The 17,161-nt window shown below is 38.3% G+C and overlaps 1 protein-coding gene and 1 long non-coding RNA gene across 2 annotated transcripts in view; one reads left to right on the top strand and one right to left on the bottom strand.

Annotated features, from left to right (window-relative positions):
• Positions 1 to 17,161, bottom strand: part of LOC122644160 (protein ZINC INDUCED FACILITATOR-LIKE 1-like) — a 114,097-nt gene that overhangs the window by 35,245 nt on the left and 61,691 nt on the right. The window contains exons 10-13 of the mRNA XM_043837776.1: positions 14,968 to 15,180; positions 5,115 to 5,202; positions 4,333 to 4,418; positions 4,105 to 4,212 (exon numbers count right to left, since the gene is read on the bottom strand). Of these exons, the coding sequence (XP_043693711.1) occupies positions 4,105 to 4,212; positions 4,333 to 4,418; positions 5,115 to 5,202; positions 14,968 to 15,180 (495 nt within the window). The remainder of the gene's footprint in view (positions 1 to 4,104; positions 4,213 to 4,332; positions 4,419 to 5,114; positions 5,203 to 14,967; positions 15,181 to 17,161) is intronic.
• LOC122644162 lies at positions 2,806 to 15,389 on the top strand. Its single transcript, XR_006330242.1, has 3 exons — positions 2,806 to 2,880; positions 3,999 to 4,001; positions 15,378 to 15,389. It is a non-coding gene; the product is annotated as an uncharacterized LOC122644162 (long non-coding RNA).

The following is a 17,161-nucleotide window of genomic DNA, read 5'->3' as shown; positions in this document are numbered from 1 at the left end:
TCTAGTCCCATGGGGCCCAGCCTTGTCTTCAAAATAAGGTAATGAGAGACCACTAACAGACTGTGAGCAGGCTCCTTCCAACTCGCAGCCAGCGGCAACCCCAACGTCCCCTTCAACCAACGACTCCTCCCTCAACAATGCAGGAGCCAAAACCCTGCTCTCGACGAACCCTGCCTTCTCAGTTTCTAAGGTCCCCACCACCATGCATGGGAGCTCCCCCTCTTCCAAAGGCTGGGGAGCAACCACACCCTCCAACTGGCCCACAGGGACTGTATTGGTTCAACATGAGCTGATCATTTGTTTGACTATTGTGCAGCTTTCAAAACATGGTTATACATTCATTCACTATGCAGTTTAATTTGGTGACAACCTTCCCTCATTCTCTTGGTTTAGAAGAAGACACATTGCTTTCATAAATCTGATTTTTCCTCTTTGAAACTTTATTTTTAAAGTTCTTTATGCAGTTGCCTCCTATACCTGCCAAAGAGGTTCACGTTTAGAGAGTTGGTTTCATGAGATCTTACTGTTCCTAAACATATTGTAATAAATTGTTGAAATTCTGACATGAAACAATTGGAAGTTTATCCAGAAGCCACCTAATTCGTTTTAAAATCTTGCTTTATATTTGGTTGATTATCTTTCTAGTTTGTATTTATTTTACAAGAGATGATTTCAGTTATAAGTATTGTTTTGACCTGGGAAAAAAATGAGCCTGTTCAATCAATGGTTGAATGACTGGTCTGGTTTTCAAACTTATGAGGATAAACTTAACCTACAGTAGAATATATTAATTTTTCAGTAATTGTGAGAAGGGAAATGGGACACTTGATGACCTGGATTGCAACCAGCTCCGGTTACACCCCCTGCAGAAAGCTGTCACCACCACCACCATTCTGCTCTCTCTTTGATCTTTGCAGGTTGGAGTTTATCTTTGATTTCACTCTCTGCCCTTTAAGCACCATATATTCGAATATTTTCAGGTGTTAGAGCAAACACCAACAAAAACACGAAAAAGAAACAAGAACAGAGCAAGAGGACACAGAGATATAACGTGGTTCACACACCAATATAGTGTGCTACATCCACGGGCATAGGCGAAGGCAAAGATGATTCACTATGTAAAATGGAGAAAAGATTACAGTGGAGATCTCAAGAACACCCAAAACGGCGCTGCAACTCTCTCCCAGAAACCCTAGAACGAAAAACCCCAAATCTTACACACTCACTTTACAATAAAGCGGGTAAAGAACATAAATACTCCTCCATCGGATCCGGGTCGGCCCAAGCCCTCTGCTACCATCACAGATCTCAGAAAAAGTTCCATTCGGGTCGCCACCAAAAATGTCGGAGCAGGTCATTCTTCGAAACAGGTCCAAGAATTCGAGACATACATAACATCGGGTAAATAGAAAATGTTGAATTAAAATCTCTTAATATATATTTTTTCTTTTTTCGCGTTAGTTCTCTTTCTTAACTCAAAAAGTTGTACATAATTTGTGGCCAAACCATTTCCCTTTCTAACCTAAAACTATTCTAAGATTCGTTACTGACAAAGAGAAAGAATGGTTTTTAAGAATTTATACCAAATAGTATTTATGCAGGATATTCACAAAGCTTTTCTGGTTGTATATGCATACAATTAGTGTTCTGGAGGGTGCACATGTTTCACATGCCTGTGACACAATAGTCTCAAAGACCCAGTTCATTGAAAGGGGGTGGGAAAAAATCTTATATGTGTTATTTCATTGATTTTAAAATGAACTCATTTTAAGATTCATAATTCTTAGTCCTCTCCTTGTATCTAATCTGGGTTTGCATGAATATTTAATTGAATATATCTTTGCAATTGGGGATTTGACTGCAGTCGGCCAATGCTTCACCTAATAACTTATGATTTTCGGAGAGGCATTGATGAAAAAAAATACTAACGTGGTCTTTTGGAAATATTCTCAGACTGGAGGCCAAATCATTTAGTGCTGGATCATCTCTAGCCTTTCTCCATGAGGTGCCCCATGAGCCAATGGTGCATGGGCTGGAGAGTGTGTATATTGGCTTGTGTAGAGGACAAACTATTGTATTCTGTCTCCCTCCCCTGTATTGGATTCCTTATGGGGACATCAAGTAGAAATGACATATATAATCTGCTCCTTGATTGTTCTGGCTCATGACTTTGCTTGGAAGCATTTCCCATCATGCCATGTTTCCAGTCTCATGGACTGATTATTTGGAAATCTAATAGTTGTTGGATAGAAGGGATTATTTGGGCTTTCTCATCTGGATTTTTGAAATAGGATTTCTCGTTCTTTTTTCCTTTTTGTAGAGTCAATGGGTTGTTTCTACAAAATTTTATTTTGTTTTTGCCCCTTAGTGTCTTTCAAATCACTGAGTTAGTTACAACTCTCTCTCTCTCTCTCTCTCTCTCTCTCTCTCTCTCTCTCTCTCTCTCTCTTACACACTATATATCTCTCAAAAATACATATACACATACATTCTTTTATATATATATCCTATAAAAGTACGTACTCAACAAATTTTTGTCCTCTCTCTCTCTCTCTCTCTTTCAACCCATGACATCTATTTCACTGTTTCCCCCTCCCAACCGATACTCTTCCCCTGCTCCTCATCCATCTGAAGGGTAACCTTTCTCTCATGTCCCTTCTCACATTCTCTCTCTCTTCTCCTCTCTCTCTCTCTCTCTCTCTCTCATCACATATCCCTCCCCCACTCCCCAGAATAAAGCCCCTTACTGTTCACAATCACGGTCACCGAGGATGAACATGAACTCATGATCGTTACGCTCTATTAGAATTCACAAGGGATATTATCAATAGCTGCATGTCTAGAAATCAAATCACCAAAGGCATAACTGATGCGTTCAAGGTCATTGTTTCTTGCTGTCCTTGTCCGGAGAATTCGGAGATGCATTTTGTTTTCTTCGGTAATGCCCAAGTCGCTAATCTCAGATTCGTTTTGGATTCGTATAATTTGATTGCAATTTTAGTGTGTTCTCTCTTTGGTTTTGGTTTGAGTGATTGTAGTGATGGAGTTCTCAAGTTACTTTCTTGTATGGTGACAATTGTCAATTTGGGAAACTTGTGGACTCTGGACAATTTGCTTTCACATAGGAGACTTAGTACTAATATTCTTTACAAACGACATTCTTTCTCATCTCATTAATCTCTCTCGATATCATTCTTTCTCTCCCTCTCTCATTAATCGCTCCCATGTTTACAAATAATTCTCACACAAGTATTTCTCTCTCTCTCTCCAACATAATGCTACACATGCATTTGCACGTGTGAGTTTACTAGTAGAATGAAATGTATAAATCACACACAAACACGTAGGGGGGACAAAATGAGAGGGGCCAGGAAGAAGTATATGACGACAAAAATAAATTGTAAGAGATTGGGTGTTAATGGAGATAGATACAGATGAACAGAATTTGAGTGTTGAAAATTATTTTTACTATTTCAGTACATATTATAGAGAGAATTTAATCCAAAGAAACAATAGTGATCCGAACAAGAAAAGAAAAAAATCAAGCCTTCCATCCTCATAATGCATAACATCCCTGTGTAAATAGGTATATAAGGCTAATTGATAAGCTTCAACCACCTGCTAGATGTGTTGTGTAGCAGAAGGGTATAGACCAAAAGGAAATTTTTTGAGTGGCTTGATTAGGTAACACCCAGGAAGGGCTCCATGTTTAACATTGTCCCTGCATATAATGCAAGCATACAGCTCCACACAACCCTTCATGTGGTAACAGAAATCTCTGTTTTTTTTTTTTTTTTTTTTTCTTGGGTAGGAACAGAAATCTTTGTTTTGAGTCCTTTTTTTCAGTTAAAAATCTGAAGACTTCAATAACCAGTTATTCTACCACAAGAGTCCAATAGATGGTGGTTTATAGATTTGACATGGAGTGAACCATTAAATATGTGACCAGGACAGATGGATGTCAACTGATGGATTGTATGGCCACCAAGTTGTTCAAGGGTGTAATCCATCAAAGGATGAAAGGATATGAATTACCCATATAGAAATCCTTTTCCTTTTGTTTTTCGTTCTCTGAACAGAGGAATAGAATAAATTTGTACTTACAGAGAGGACGTTCTTCAATGTAGATGCACAATTTATCAACAGAGCAAGGTTGAACCCAGATAGCTTTGCTATAAAGGGGTAACTTGACAGCAAAAATATAGATAAGACCTTGGAAAAGAAGGATCAACAGAACAGATGTCAACATCTTTTATCCAACAGTAAGCTGTGAGAAAATATCATTCATGAGAGACTAACATCAATTTACAAGAGATGGTGTCAGATGCATACCGCTGCAACACGACATATATTTATAACACCGTATGCCTTCACAAACAATGGATATAGCAATAGTTGAAAGACAAGAAGCCCAAAGCCTAATAGTCATGTTACTGGTCAGTACATGTAATAATAATAGGGAAAGGCATACAAAAAAATAATAGACATGCATCCGTGCAGAAAATGATTTCCGGAGCAAAATACAGACATTTTAGTTTAATTAAATGTTACCCTGACAATTCCTAGTTTTATAACCAAATCTTCATTTTGAAGTCTCTATTTAACCATTTGAATCATACAACTAGCACTGACCAACTACTTTCAATAAATTAGGTTGCTCTGGCCATTTCCAATGAGGTGAGCTTAAATGTTTGTGAAGAAAATCAAAAGGATTGACTGCTGAGGCACAAGGTAATTTGATGAGATAATTAATATATGTAATTTGAGAATGTGACAATAGCAATACCCAATGATGCGCAGAAAGCTTGTTCATTCCTTTTAAACCATATCAACAACTTGACATATGCAATGCACAAAAATTTGTACTGGGGAAAATTTTAGTCCTTCAAAGGTTTCTGTTTCTTTTTTTTAATGAAAACTCAGCATGATTATTTTCTATTTTGAGATTAATATTAAGAAACCATGTCATGTTTGCTAAAAACACAAGGATATGGACACGAATTGGAATCTGATATAAATTATGGGCAAATCATTTTGTGTTAACAGCAAGGCACAACAGAAATTTGAACACGATTCCAAATGACAGTAGGCATGTACCTTTGTCTATAATATACCTGAGATTGAAAGAATTTCACCAACATCATCAGTTGAATAACTCAATCCCCCAAGCTTTCTTGGACTGACAGCCCATAAAGAAAAGATCTGTGGAATAAAATATTGGAAATCAATAATAGCCAATTTATGAATTCAGAAGCATAGAAACTAGTAATCTTTGTCACATGATACAGTTGTGGGTGTTATGACCTGACTCCTGAGACCAATCGATTCTGCAAATCTCAAAATATAGAATTGAGGACTCTTGTTAATACTGTCAATTAATTTTATACTACATAACCGAGGTTATATAATTTTATAAGTACTGTGGAAAGAGGTTAAATTATCTGCATATATGTTGAACTAATTACATATTAATATCACACAAATACTTCTTACGTAGTATAAAAATAGATTAAATTATTTATGAACACGTATATGAAGGGGTGATTGTACTAATATGCCTAGACGTAGTATAATTGGAGCTAGTAGTAGCACTATAACACCCCGCATGCATATCATGATTATTTTTTATTAATTTAGATATTCTTGAATATTTAATGTCTTTGTGAATATTTTAATAATATTTGCATTATAGTAGGTGTGCATTACTGTTTTATTATTATTTTAATGATGTTTTTGTATTATTTTATTAATATAAATGAGCAATGGCATGGTTGTAAATTCCATCATGGGCAATGGCATTGAAAATATGAGTTATGTTAATGTATTAATGTATTATATTGTTTTAATTATTTTTCTTGTTATTTTATTGGAAAGTGTAATATTCTATATTATTTAAGTGAGTAACATAGCATTTTATATTATTACAATGCAAGGCATATTGTTTCACTATTTTTCATTGCATTATAATACACAAAGGTCGTGTGTATATACTTAGTTATCAGTCTTGAAAGATCTTGACTTCCCTTCATTGGTAAAAAAACTGGTAAATAAGTGAGAAAAGGCTTCTTGGAACCCTACTTCTGACTCATACTGCACCATTATATATATATATATATCATAATTGTCAAGGTGGCAAGGCGACCCAAGGCGGTGGAAGGGGCCCTAAGAGTTTAGGCGACAAGGCGTCTGCCTAGTTAGTTGTCAAGGCAGTAAGGCGACCCAAGGCTGTGGAGGGGGATCCTAAGCATTTAGGCGACAAGGCACCTGCCCAGATAGTTGTCAAGGTGGCAAGGTGACCCAAGGCGGTGGAGGGGGCTCTGAGCGCTTAGGCGACAAGGCACCCGCCTAGGCGGCCAAGGCGCCCTCAAGTGTTATTTTTTATTTATCCCCTTTTCTAACATCATTTAGTGTGCTACAATATTTTAGTATGCTACAATATATACCTATCATCAAAAATCAACATTAAACCTCCTCAAGTCATCAAAAGTAAACATTAAGTCACCTCAAGTCATCAAAAATCAACATTAAGCCACATCAAGTCATTAAAAATAACATTAAGTCACATTAAGTCATCGAAAATCAATATTAAGCAACATCAAGTCATCAAAAAATCAGCATAGAACTAGAAGACAGCAGAATTGAAGAAGCAAGCTATTGGAAGTTTGAAACAATCAAAACATACATTTTGTTTATACTACTCACATTTGGTTTATATTGTTCTTAGAAAATATGATAATATCTATAAGTAATTAAATTGATCTCGATTTAGAGAGATGTTTTTGTTCTCTAAGAAGTTTGACTAGTCAAATGATTTTATTTTTACATACAATTTTTTGTATTAGTTAGAGCACAAATCCAGCTTTCCAACAAATCCAAAATTGCTTAAATCTGATTTATATTGAAGAAGTTATGTTCCAATCTATTGAAATCCTTGAATAATGGCTGGAGTCAGAGTGACTACAGCCTTCCTTTATTTATAATAAGAGAAAAAATGTTCTAGAATAGGTACAAGGACAATATTACCCCTATGACCATTTTACCCTTGAACCCATATTACAACACTCCCCTCAAGTTGATGCATACATGTCAAGCATGCCCAACTTGCTAACAATATAACAAAATAATTTACTACCAATTCCCTTAGTAAGAATATCAGCCATTTGATCACTAGACTGAACAAACGGAATACAAATGACTCCTTGCTACAGCTTCTCCTTAATAAAGTGCCGATCAATCTCAACATGTTTGGTGAGGTCATGTTGGACTGGATTATGGGCAATACTGATTGCAGATTTGCTGTCACAATAGAGTCTCATGGAAAGATCAACTGACATTCCAAGATCTTGAAGAAGTTCCTTGAGCCAGAGAAGTTCGCAGATGCCTTGTGCCATGGCTCTAAACTCAGATTCTGCACTTGACCGAGCTACCACTGCATGCTTCTTGATTCTCTAAGTAGTTAAGTTACCTCCAACATAGGTGCAATATCCAGAAGTGGACCTTCTATCATCAGGGCTGCCTGCCCTATCTGCATCAGTATAAGCTTTCACTTGGAGATGATTATGGGAGGAATATAGGACTTCTTTACTAGGAGAGGACTTCAGGTACCTTAGGATTCGGTCTGTTGCTTCCAAGTGAGAAGAGTAAGGATCATGCATAAACTGGTTGACTACACTTACTGCAAATGCAATATCTGGTTGGGTATGGGATAAATATATCAATCTCCCAACCAATCTCTGATAACTTCCCTTATCCACAGGGTCACCTCCCTTACTCTTTAAGTGTGTGTTGGGTTCCAGAGGTGTATCGGCAGGTTTACATCCAAGCATCCCAGTGTCATTCAATAAATCAAGAGTATACTTTCTCTGGGAAAGAGAACCTTTGGCTAAATAGAAAACCTCTATTCCCAAGAAATACTGTAATCTACCCAAGTCTTTGACCTCAAACTCAGCACCCAAATAGGTCTTTAGCTTCTGAATTTCTTGTGTATCACTTCCGATAATCACTATATCATTTACATAGACAATCAAAAGAGTGATATGCTGTCCCACTCTTTTAACAAACAGTGTGTGGTCAGCATTGTTCTGCTTATATCCATTGGCAACCATGGCTTTATGGAAGCGACCAAACCAGGCCCGGGGAGATTGCTTTAAGCCGTATAATGCCTTCTTCAACTTACACACCTTTCTCTGGGTGTCTGGTGAGGCAAATCCAGGAGGCAAATCTCCATATAGACATCCTCTTCTAACTCTCCATGTAGGAAGACATTCTTCACATCAAGTTGTTGAAAATCCCAACCTTGATTCACAGCACAAGAAATGATGAATCTCACTGTATTCATCTTTGCCACAGGAGCAAAGGTCTCTTGATAATCGATTCCTTAGGTTTGAGTGAATCCTTTGGCAACCAATTTTGCTTTATACCTTTCTACTGAGCCGTCGGACATGCATTGTAAACCAAAGGGACCGAGCCACTTCCAGAAGATGGCGGTTTTTTCTTTCAGCAACCTCGTTTTGTTGTGAGGTATCAACACAGGCCACCTGATGGATAATGCCATGGTAAAACAAAAAGGTTTCTAAACCACCATACATAAACTCCCCACCTTCACCAGAACGGACAATTTGAATACGAGTTTGAAACAAGGTGTACACCAACTCATAAAAATTTTTAAACGCGGCATAGACATCACTCTTTTGTTTCAATAGGCAAACCAAGTAACTCGAGAGAAGTCATCAATGAAAGAGACAAAGGAGCGGAAGCCACGTAACAAAGTAACGGGGGAAGGTCCCCAAACATCAGTGTGAACAATGTGAAAAGGTGAAATAGATTTATTACCAGTAGATGGATAAACTGTCTTACAACTTTTTGCAAAAAGACAAGGTTCACAATGAAAAACATGGTTGATAGGAAAAAGGTAAATAAATGTGGCAACAGTTTCCTCATAACAGAAAAGGAAGGGTGTCCCAAACGACGATGCCAAAGCAAAATATCCTCCTGTATACGTCCGCCATCTTGCCCACACACATAAGATTGAGCTTTCGCAACAGGGGAAGTACAAGTGTCCAAAACATATAGGTCATCTGCTTCACGTCAACTGCCAATCACCCTCTTTGTCACCAAATCCTGAAAGAAACAATGGGTAGGAAAGAAAGTGACAAAGCAGTTCAAAGATTTAGTCAATTGGCTAACTGAAAGGAGATTAGTAGCAAATTTGGAACATGAAAGATAGACTTCAAAGGTATAAATGGAGTAACCTAGACATCTCCCTTACCAGAAATGGAAGAAAGGGAACCATCAACAATTTTTACCTTATCTTTCCCAGAACAAACAAAATAGGAATCATAAAGCTGAGACCTACCAGTCATATGATCAGTAGCACCTGAGTCAATGACCTAGGGAGTGGTGATAGAAGAGGTAGACACCTGTAGAGTAGTGGAAGTAGTGGTAGCAGTAGAGGAGGAACCATCCATGTGGGCTACAATCCGACAAAATCCAGCTATGTCTTCCTTGGAGAGAGAGGATGGATCAGACTCATGAACTCCAACTTGGGCCCTAGACCCATTCTTCTTCTGTCCTTTCTGTCCCCCCGGATGAAACAGAGGATGGCTTCCCATGAAGATTCCAGCAAAAATCCTTCTTGTGCCCAGGTTTGCCACAATAGTCACAGGAGCATCTACCCTTACCAACTCCCTGAGTGGAGGGAATACGGTCCTGAGGAATGGAAGAAACAAGAGCAGAGCACTCAACAATGGGAGTGGTATCCATAGCACCCCTACAGGTCTCCTCACTCTGTAGATAACCACACATCTCATCCAATGAGGGAAGACTCGGTCAGCCAAGGATTTGTACCCTTAAAGGTTTAAATTTAGGGTTAAGACCTCCAAGAAGGAATAAGACCCTCTCCTTCTCAAACAACTGATGCACTTTGGCCTCATCATCAGGACACAACTGGAGATCTCTGTAGTGATCATACTCCTCCTAAAGTCCCACAACAAGACTATAGTATTTAGAGATACTTTTATCACCTTGCCGCAAGCTAATAATCCGTTGGAGGAGTTGATAAACCTTTGTAGAGTCTCTCACTCTATCAAAAATACGAGCAACACTATCCCAAATGTCTTGACAGTCTCCTTGCTCATAAACCTTCTTCCAATCTCCAGCTTCATCGAAAAAATAAGCCAAGTCATCACAAGGGAGTTTTCGGTTTCCCATTTGGAGTACTCTGGATCAGTAGAGAGTAGAGCCTGAATGCTCCCAGATATGTACCCCAACTTCCCTCGACTCCGAAGAATCAGCTTCATAGATCGTGACCAATCCAAGTAATTTTATTGTAAGCTTAACAATGGGAAGTTGAACATTTGGGTTCTCATATGAAAGAGGTAGAGGTAAGGCTGTTTCAACATTTTTTTCACTCATCTTGACCTTAAATCAAACAATTGGAAGACCCAAACAACAGCACCTCAAACAAAACAACTTCTTCTCAAAAAACAGCAGTAAGAAATAGGGACAAATAGTGACAAAAAACTTGAAAAAGCTTGTAGAACCTCACATGATCATCAAACAGCAGCGGAGTAAAAAGGAGAAACCATCCTTACCAATAAACAATACTGAGTAGCCTAAAAAACCCCCCCAAACAAAGCTCTATTGAAGAGCTTTTTTCAATCAAGTACCCTGGCTGGTGGAAAAAACGGGCAGAACAGGCCTGGCCGAAATGCAGTTCCAACCCTTTGATGCTTCCAAGAGACTTGAGATGATATACTGGGAAGAAAGAGGACTTCCAAATGAAACTAGAGCACTTGGTTGCTCTATTTGGATTCCAAACAAGGGAGAAACAGATCGGTATAGATACCCTAGGTTTTTCTTCAAACACCAACAAGAACCAAGAGAAAAAACTAACTCTTAACCTTCCAAACAACCTTCTATCACCTTCAAACTCCAGGAACAATATTCTCTGATACTATGTTAGGTTTTGGAGTAGAAGAAGAAGAGAGAAAAGCTCCAGAGAGCAAACACGATTTGGGGATTGTTGAGTTATGTCTCAAACTAGAGACAAACTAGTTTATATTGAAAAGAATAGGTAATTACACAGACGCCCCTGGCCTTATACAAATAACAGAAAGAACATATAAAAGATGGGGTTATGTACAAATCTACCTCTGAAACTACTATTCTTAACACTATCTCCCTACTTGATGATGATATATCTTCTGGAGGAGTTGGCAGACCATAGCTAAGTTAGCCACTCGGTCAAAAGTCTTAGCAATACTATCCCAGATATCATTGGTGTTCCCTTCCACATAAATCTCCTGCCAATCTCAGGTTTAATAGAAAAAATTAACCAGATCATAACAGTTGAGTTCTACGTCTCCCATTTCTAATTTGCTGGATCACTAGATGGTAGAGCACGGCTAGCACCTGTGATGCAACCCAACCTCCCATGACTTTGGAAGGACAATTTCACAGAATGAGACCACTACAGGTAGTTGGTGTTGTCCAACTTAATAATAGATATCTGGGCATTTTGATTTCGAGGGCAATCGAACTGGGGTTAGACTACTTCATCTACCAGTCGATGCTTCCATTGGTCCACTGACCTCTGTCAGTATGTGTGAGCATAGTAGAGAAGCTGGTAGGATAACCCAACCAGATAGGGAGTATATACTCTATCCAGAGACTCCTTCCCAACACTGAAATAACAATTCAAGTCAAAATAAAACTTAAAACTTAAGAAAACTTGAATCGAATGCAAAGTTCTAGGTATGAGACCAACCAGAAAACCAGGAGCTGACACTACAACAAGGATGTAGAAAATCGAGTTGTGAGCTCATATAGCACTACCTTCGCAGTAGGGGCCTTGGGGCTTGAAAGAACACCCTAGGGAAATTCTAATGGGCTAGGTCTAACCTCTAACAGATGTTGGATGAAGAGAAAGAGGGTCTAAACCACAAAGTTGGTGGTAGCTCCTGTTTTTGTTCTTGTTTTTCATTCTTTCGTAATAGCTTCACATCTTCATCATTAAGTCTTCTAGTTGACAAGAGAACACCTCTAACCACTCTTCTTACATGATGCAGCCTCAATTGGAGCCCCCTACTCTTCTAAAGTTCCAAACCAAGAGGTACAATGGAGAGACAAGATGCTGGCTGACTCTCAAACCAGCTCTGATTCCAAGTTCAAAATAATAAAGGACAAATAACAAGGGAGAAAAGAGGATGAAAAGAGAGAGAGAGAGAGACAGAGGAAGAATGAGAAGAAGAGCAAGATAAGCAAGGAACACTTGGGGAGAGATTCGATTTTTCTCCCCTATAATTACGAACTTGAAATAACATGTAAGTTTACATCAATACCCGCACACTAACATAAGAATACCTAGGGAGGTAAAACGACAAGCTTATTTAACAAACTACTCATAACACCCTTACTACATGAACTCTAACATATTGGAACCTTAACTTTAAGAGATATAAACATACACTGGAATATTTAAGATAGGAATGAAAATTCTTAGGAAGTTCAAAAGCTACTAAATATAAGAGGTACTATTATTTGGAATCAATCTTTCCTGTTTTCTAACAAACTTCACCCATTCTTTTATTGATTATTAATAAAATTCTAGGGGCTGTCCCGGGTCCCAGATAAGTTCGGGGTAAAAGAAAAAAGGCCATCCCTGTTGTTAACTTATAGGTGTTCAGGTCTTTGCTCAACAATTCTACCTAGGTCATCTTCAACATCCCCATTGTACTCGGTTTTTTTTTTTTTTAATAATGAATAATATCCCAGTTGTACCCCTTCCACCAGTAGTTTACTGTTTGCCCCATAGGCCCATACAACATATCAATGCATTCCATGATCTTCACTGCACTTGCTCAAACCATTTGAAATTGACCTGTACACAGCTTTCACCCATTGGTACTACCAAATTTCCTTGAACAATTCATTTCCAGTTGACGTTTTCCAGCAAATGAGAAAATCCAATTGTGACAGTGGGTAAGCTAGCATTTGGGACCGCCCTCTACCATATTTGGAAGTAGCGCAACCTCAAAAGATGGACCTGCAAAGCCAGATCATTTCATCAGATTTGGGACATCATCGCGTTTGGTATTAGAAGCAAGTTATCCGCGGCTCCCTCCAGTTGTATTGACACCCCAAGTAACAAGCGTATTGTTGATTCCTAGGGGCTTCTTATTACCTTGTTCCAGCCTGGTGCCTCCTACTGCTGTTAGACTGGGCTCTTCTTTGTATTTTCCCTATCATTTAGGGGTTCTATTGAATTTTTCCTCTTTCGTAAAATATTTCTTATTCACCCCAAAAACAAAAAGGCTCGTTACAATGAAACCCAAACAAATAAAAGACCCAACCTATACCATAACTACCCAAGACTTGTTTTCAGCCCATTGGACTGCCACCAGCACTTTATGGGCCTCCAAAGCTTGCACCTAGGCCTCCATACAGTATCAATTTCTAATGCAACATCATTGCTGAGTAAGGGCTTCAAGGTGCAAAGAAAGAAAGTTAAAGTTTCAATTTAGCTATGGCCTGAAAAGGGCTGTAGATAAAAGATAAAACAGGGTAGGCACGAGGAAGAGATTGGTGCTTTTTTTTTTTTTTTTAATGCAGGAGTTGATATGGATGAGGACTTGTTAACAAGCAATAATGGAGTAATCATAAAGTCAAAGACAAAATGAGGAAGTCAGGTGGACATTAATCGTGAATCAGTGTCCTCAGAAGAGAAGCATCTGCATAATTTCACTAATCTTGAAAACAAAAGGCAGGCGGACATCCTAAGTTCTAGCACTCCAGTTCAAATTTCAATCAGAAAACTTGATTAACTAAACAAACATGATACTTAATCCCAATTATAAAGTCGATCCATAATAAAACTCGACTACCTGGAAGAAGAAAAAAATTGAAGTGGACTCAAACATCAAATAAGGCCAGACCCCATGTCTGGACTATAACATTTCCAGCAAAGTATAAACTGTTTCTAATAACTAATAAAATACAAAATATGGCCAGTGTTGTCATGGACATTCAGACCAGATGGTCAGACTGTGGACAGGCTGTTTGGACGCTGGCCACCTGGGATGGATGATCCTTATCAATCTCCTAACCAGAGGCCCCTTCGAAACCATGAATAGTCAAAAGAACGTTCAGTTTGAACAATCCAACCATTCAGTTCACCCACGGGAACGTGGTGATACTTAGACTGCTTCATATTATAAATAAATTCAAAATCAGTGTGCATGGGAGAGGATTTAATCTGCTGACATCCCACTGGCAATAGAAAACCTTAGGTCAATGCATCAACTTATGAATTTGCTTTGAAATGACCGCAGATGTTATACATAAAACTAGATCTCAGAGCTCCTATGCATTATCAGACCATCCAGATCATTGGACCAGAAAGTCAACCGCCAGATGCCAGCTCAGAGCAGTCTGATGTTATTAGTTAACCAAAGACACCAAGGATATACAAGTTGGCTATTAATCGGCAGAATCAGGCAATTTGAATTGGAATCGACCGACCCCTGATTCTTAAAAAACATATTCCGGCTGAGTTAGAGTGAGTCCAACCTATTCCTGCGCGATTCAGATCGGATCCAAATCATGGAGACTGATCCAATGCCCGATCCAAAGTTTTAAAACCTTGAAAGACACAATGTGAATTGTTTGCTGATCAATTCTGAAACCCATTGGCCTCCATTATCCCAAGTAGGTTCCATCATGACAATGCAGCCAAACAACACAGTAGCCTCAGAGTAATAAGTATTTATGATTTTATGTACTATCCATAAACAACTGCATACTGACAGGTAAAATAAGGACTTATCATCATTAACAACAGCATGTTCACAACCATTAAACTGTATAGGGATCATATAGGGGTTAAAGTATATATTTGTGGGACAATACCATCAATTGATTCCAAATCTAGCCATTACCAATAACCACAATATAAAACTTGAATATTACCTCTGCATAGGCCATATCATGAAGTGAAAAAACACAGTACACAACAATAGCTGACATTAGTGGCCAATTCTTTAAGAGGCTTTCATTAGGTGTTCTGCCTCCCTGAGTTTCAGCTGTCACTTCTTTGGCATCAGACACATCTAATGGAGCCTCCAGAGCATCATATGAGTCATGTCGTTCTTCTTTGTTTTCCTTATGCATGTGCAATGTTTCCTATGGTGGTAGTAGTTTTGTAAGACAAAAATTGAAGGCAGCAAGCATTATTCACATAATTTCGAAGATTCCCAAGTTAACTGTTATTCCTTACAACCACAACCACACCTATCACATGATTGATGCAGTAATATCAATAAGATAACAATTTTCACACCAAGGTAATAAGATTTATACTAAAACAAAAATAGTTGAAGCTGAGTAAGCACAAGCATTAATACAAATTCTCCATCTCAAAAGAGAAAAAAACAAACTCAAAAGATGGTCAAAAGAGTATCAATGATATTGAATATTTGAGAAACTGATACACAGATCTACAGTGATCTTGCCACTTTAAGGATAAACCTCTGGTTGAATTATCCAGGAACTTGGTCAGAAGCGAAAATAAGCTTGATTTCTGATTGAACTCTGCAAATTCAATTCAAGGGTTTTAGAAACTTGGTGTTGTAGTGGCTAAATCCTTCTCAGGGTCCTCGATTTGTGACACCATTGGAAAGCTTGTTTTTGGAGCTGCTATTCATCACATTTGAATGGAGCGCAATCTTAGGAGATGGACTTCCAACTCTCGATCCTTCAATCTGATTTGGAAAGCCATCTCCTTTGAAATCTCTTCCAAGCTCAGCTGTGGCCATCTTCGTGCTGTCAGAGACACCCCTAGGAATAGGCATATTGCTGTCTTTTGGGGACTTGACCTGCCCTCTCTTTTTTCTTCCACCTCTGCGTAGGTTGGTTTTGTTCTCCTCCCCCCCCCCCCCCACTCCCTCTCCCTTGTATATTCTTTCTTTCTTTCCTGCCCCCTCCTGGCATTTGGTAATACATATTTATTCACCCAACAAAAAAAACTTGGTGTTGTACAAATCTTTGTAGATGCATGATTTTTATTTTCCTTTGATAGCTAATAAAGATCCATCGGTTGCTTTAATAAACATCAAGTTTCTGCAGGCAAGATTTGTAGATCTTCAACATGAACTCTTCATTGCTTTAAATTTTGCTCATAAATGAAGAACAACGGAGCTTCCATGTAGGGTTTCATTACTGTCGGTAGTTGTAGAGGAACATAGGTTCTCTGGATGACAAAGACTTCTCTCCTTTCTTAATATTCTCCTCGTATGGGAAGAAATATTTCCTATAGATATCAGATTTCTGAATCCTTTTGGACCACAAACCGTTTAGCGGAGAACATGCTCTCTAAGCTTTTTTAAAAGAATGCTCAAGAGAAGGATCACTTTGATTTTTGGGGACCTATTTGAGTTCTCCCACAGGTAGCTGGATTAGGATATTTGGACAAATCTGAAATTTTGTATGGGCATGAGTTAACTGAGCCCATGTGATTTAGTTTAAAAGATTCTGGGCTTCTAATTAGTCCAATATTCTGGCAATGCAACATACGAGTGGCATTAAAATTCCATTTCCTAGAAGCAACAAAAAAAATTTAGTTCTAAAAATAGATAAAAAAAAAAAACTAGGAGTTGTAAAAGAATCAGCTACGAATAAGACAACAGGTTGATTATGAAAGGTTTAAGAATTAGGATAATCGATGGAATAAGGTTTGTGGGCAGTTCTGCAAAGTAAAGACTTTCATTTAAAATCCTAGGATTGATCAATAAGATTGGGATTCCTAGAGTTTTGTTGGTAAACATTACATATAGAAATATATAAAAATAAATGGAATTGAAATGTACGAATCAGATTCAACTTCCAAAAATAGACATCTAGCACCAGCAAGCATAGTTATCAAGGCGGAGCCTAGGCGTCCAGGTGCAGCTGGAGGGTCAAGGTGTTGTGTTGCCTTAATGTATCTTGTGCTTGTTTTATTTTTTACTTTGTAATGATTTAATTGTTTGATTCCATTTTGGACTTATTTATTTTCTAGTGTACAAAACTATCATAGACAGGACTACACTGAATTATACATTATAAAAAATGAAAACAAAAAGAAAGATGCAAAGCAACCGATGACACTCCCCGGCCACTCCAGCTT

Source organism: Telopea speciosissima, chromosome 10, assembly GCF_018873765.1.
Source record: "Telopea speciosissima isolate NSW1024214 ecotype Mountain lineage chromosome 10, Tspe_v1, whole genome shotgun sequence".
Taxonomy (NCBI): domain Eukaryota; kingdom Viridiplantae; phylum Streptophyta; class Magnoliopsida; order Proteales; family Proteaceae; genus Telopea; species Telopea speciosissima.
This window is presented reverse-complemented; position numbering and strand designations above follow the sequence as displayed.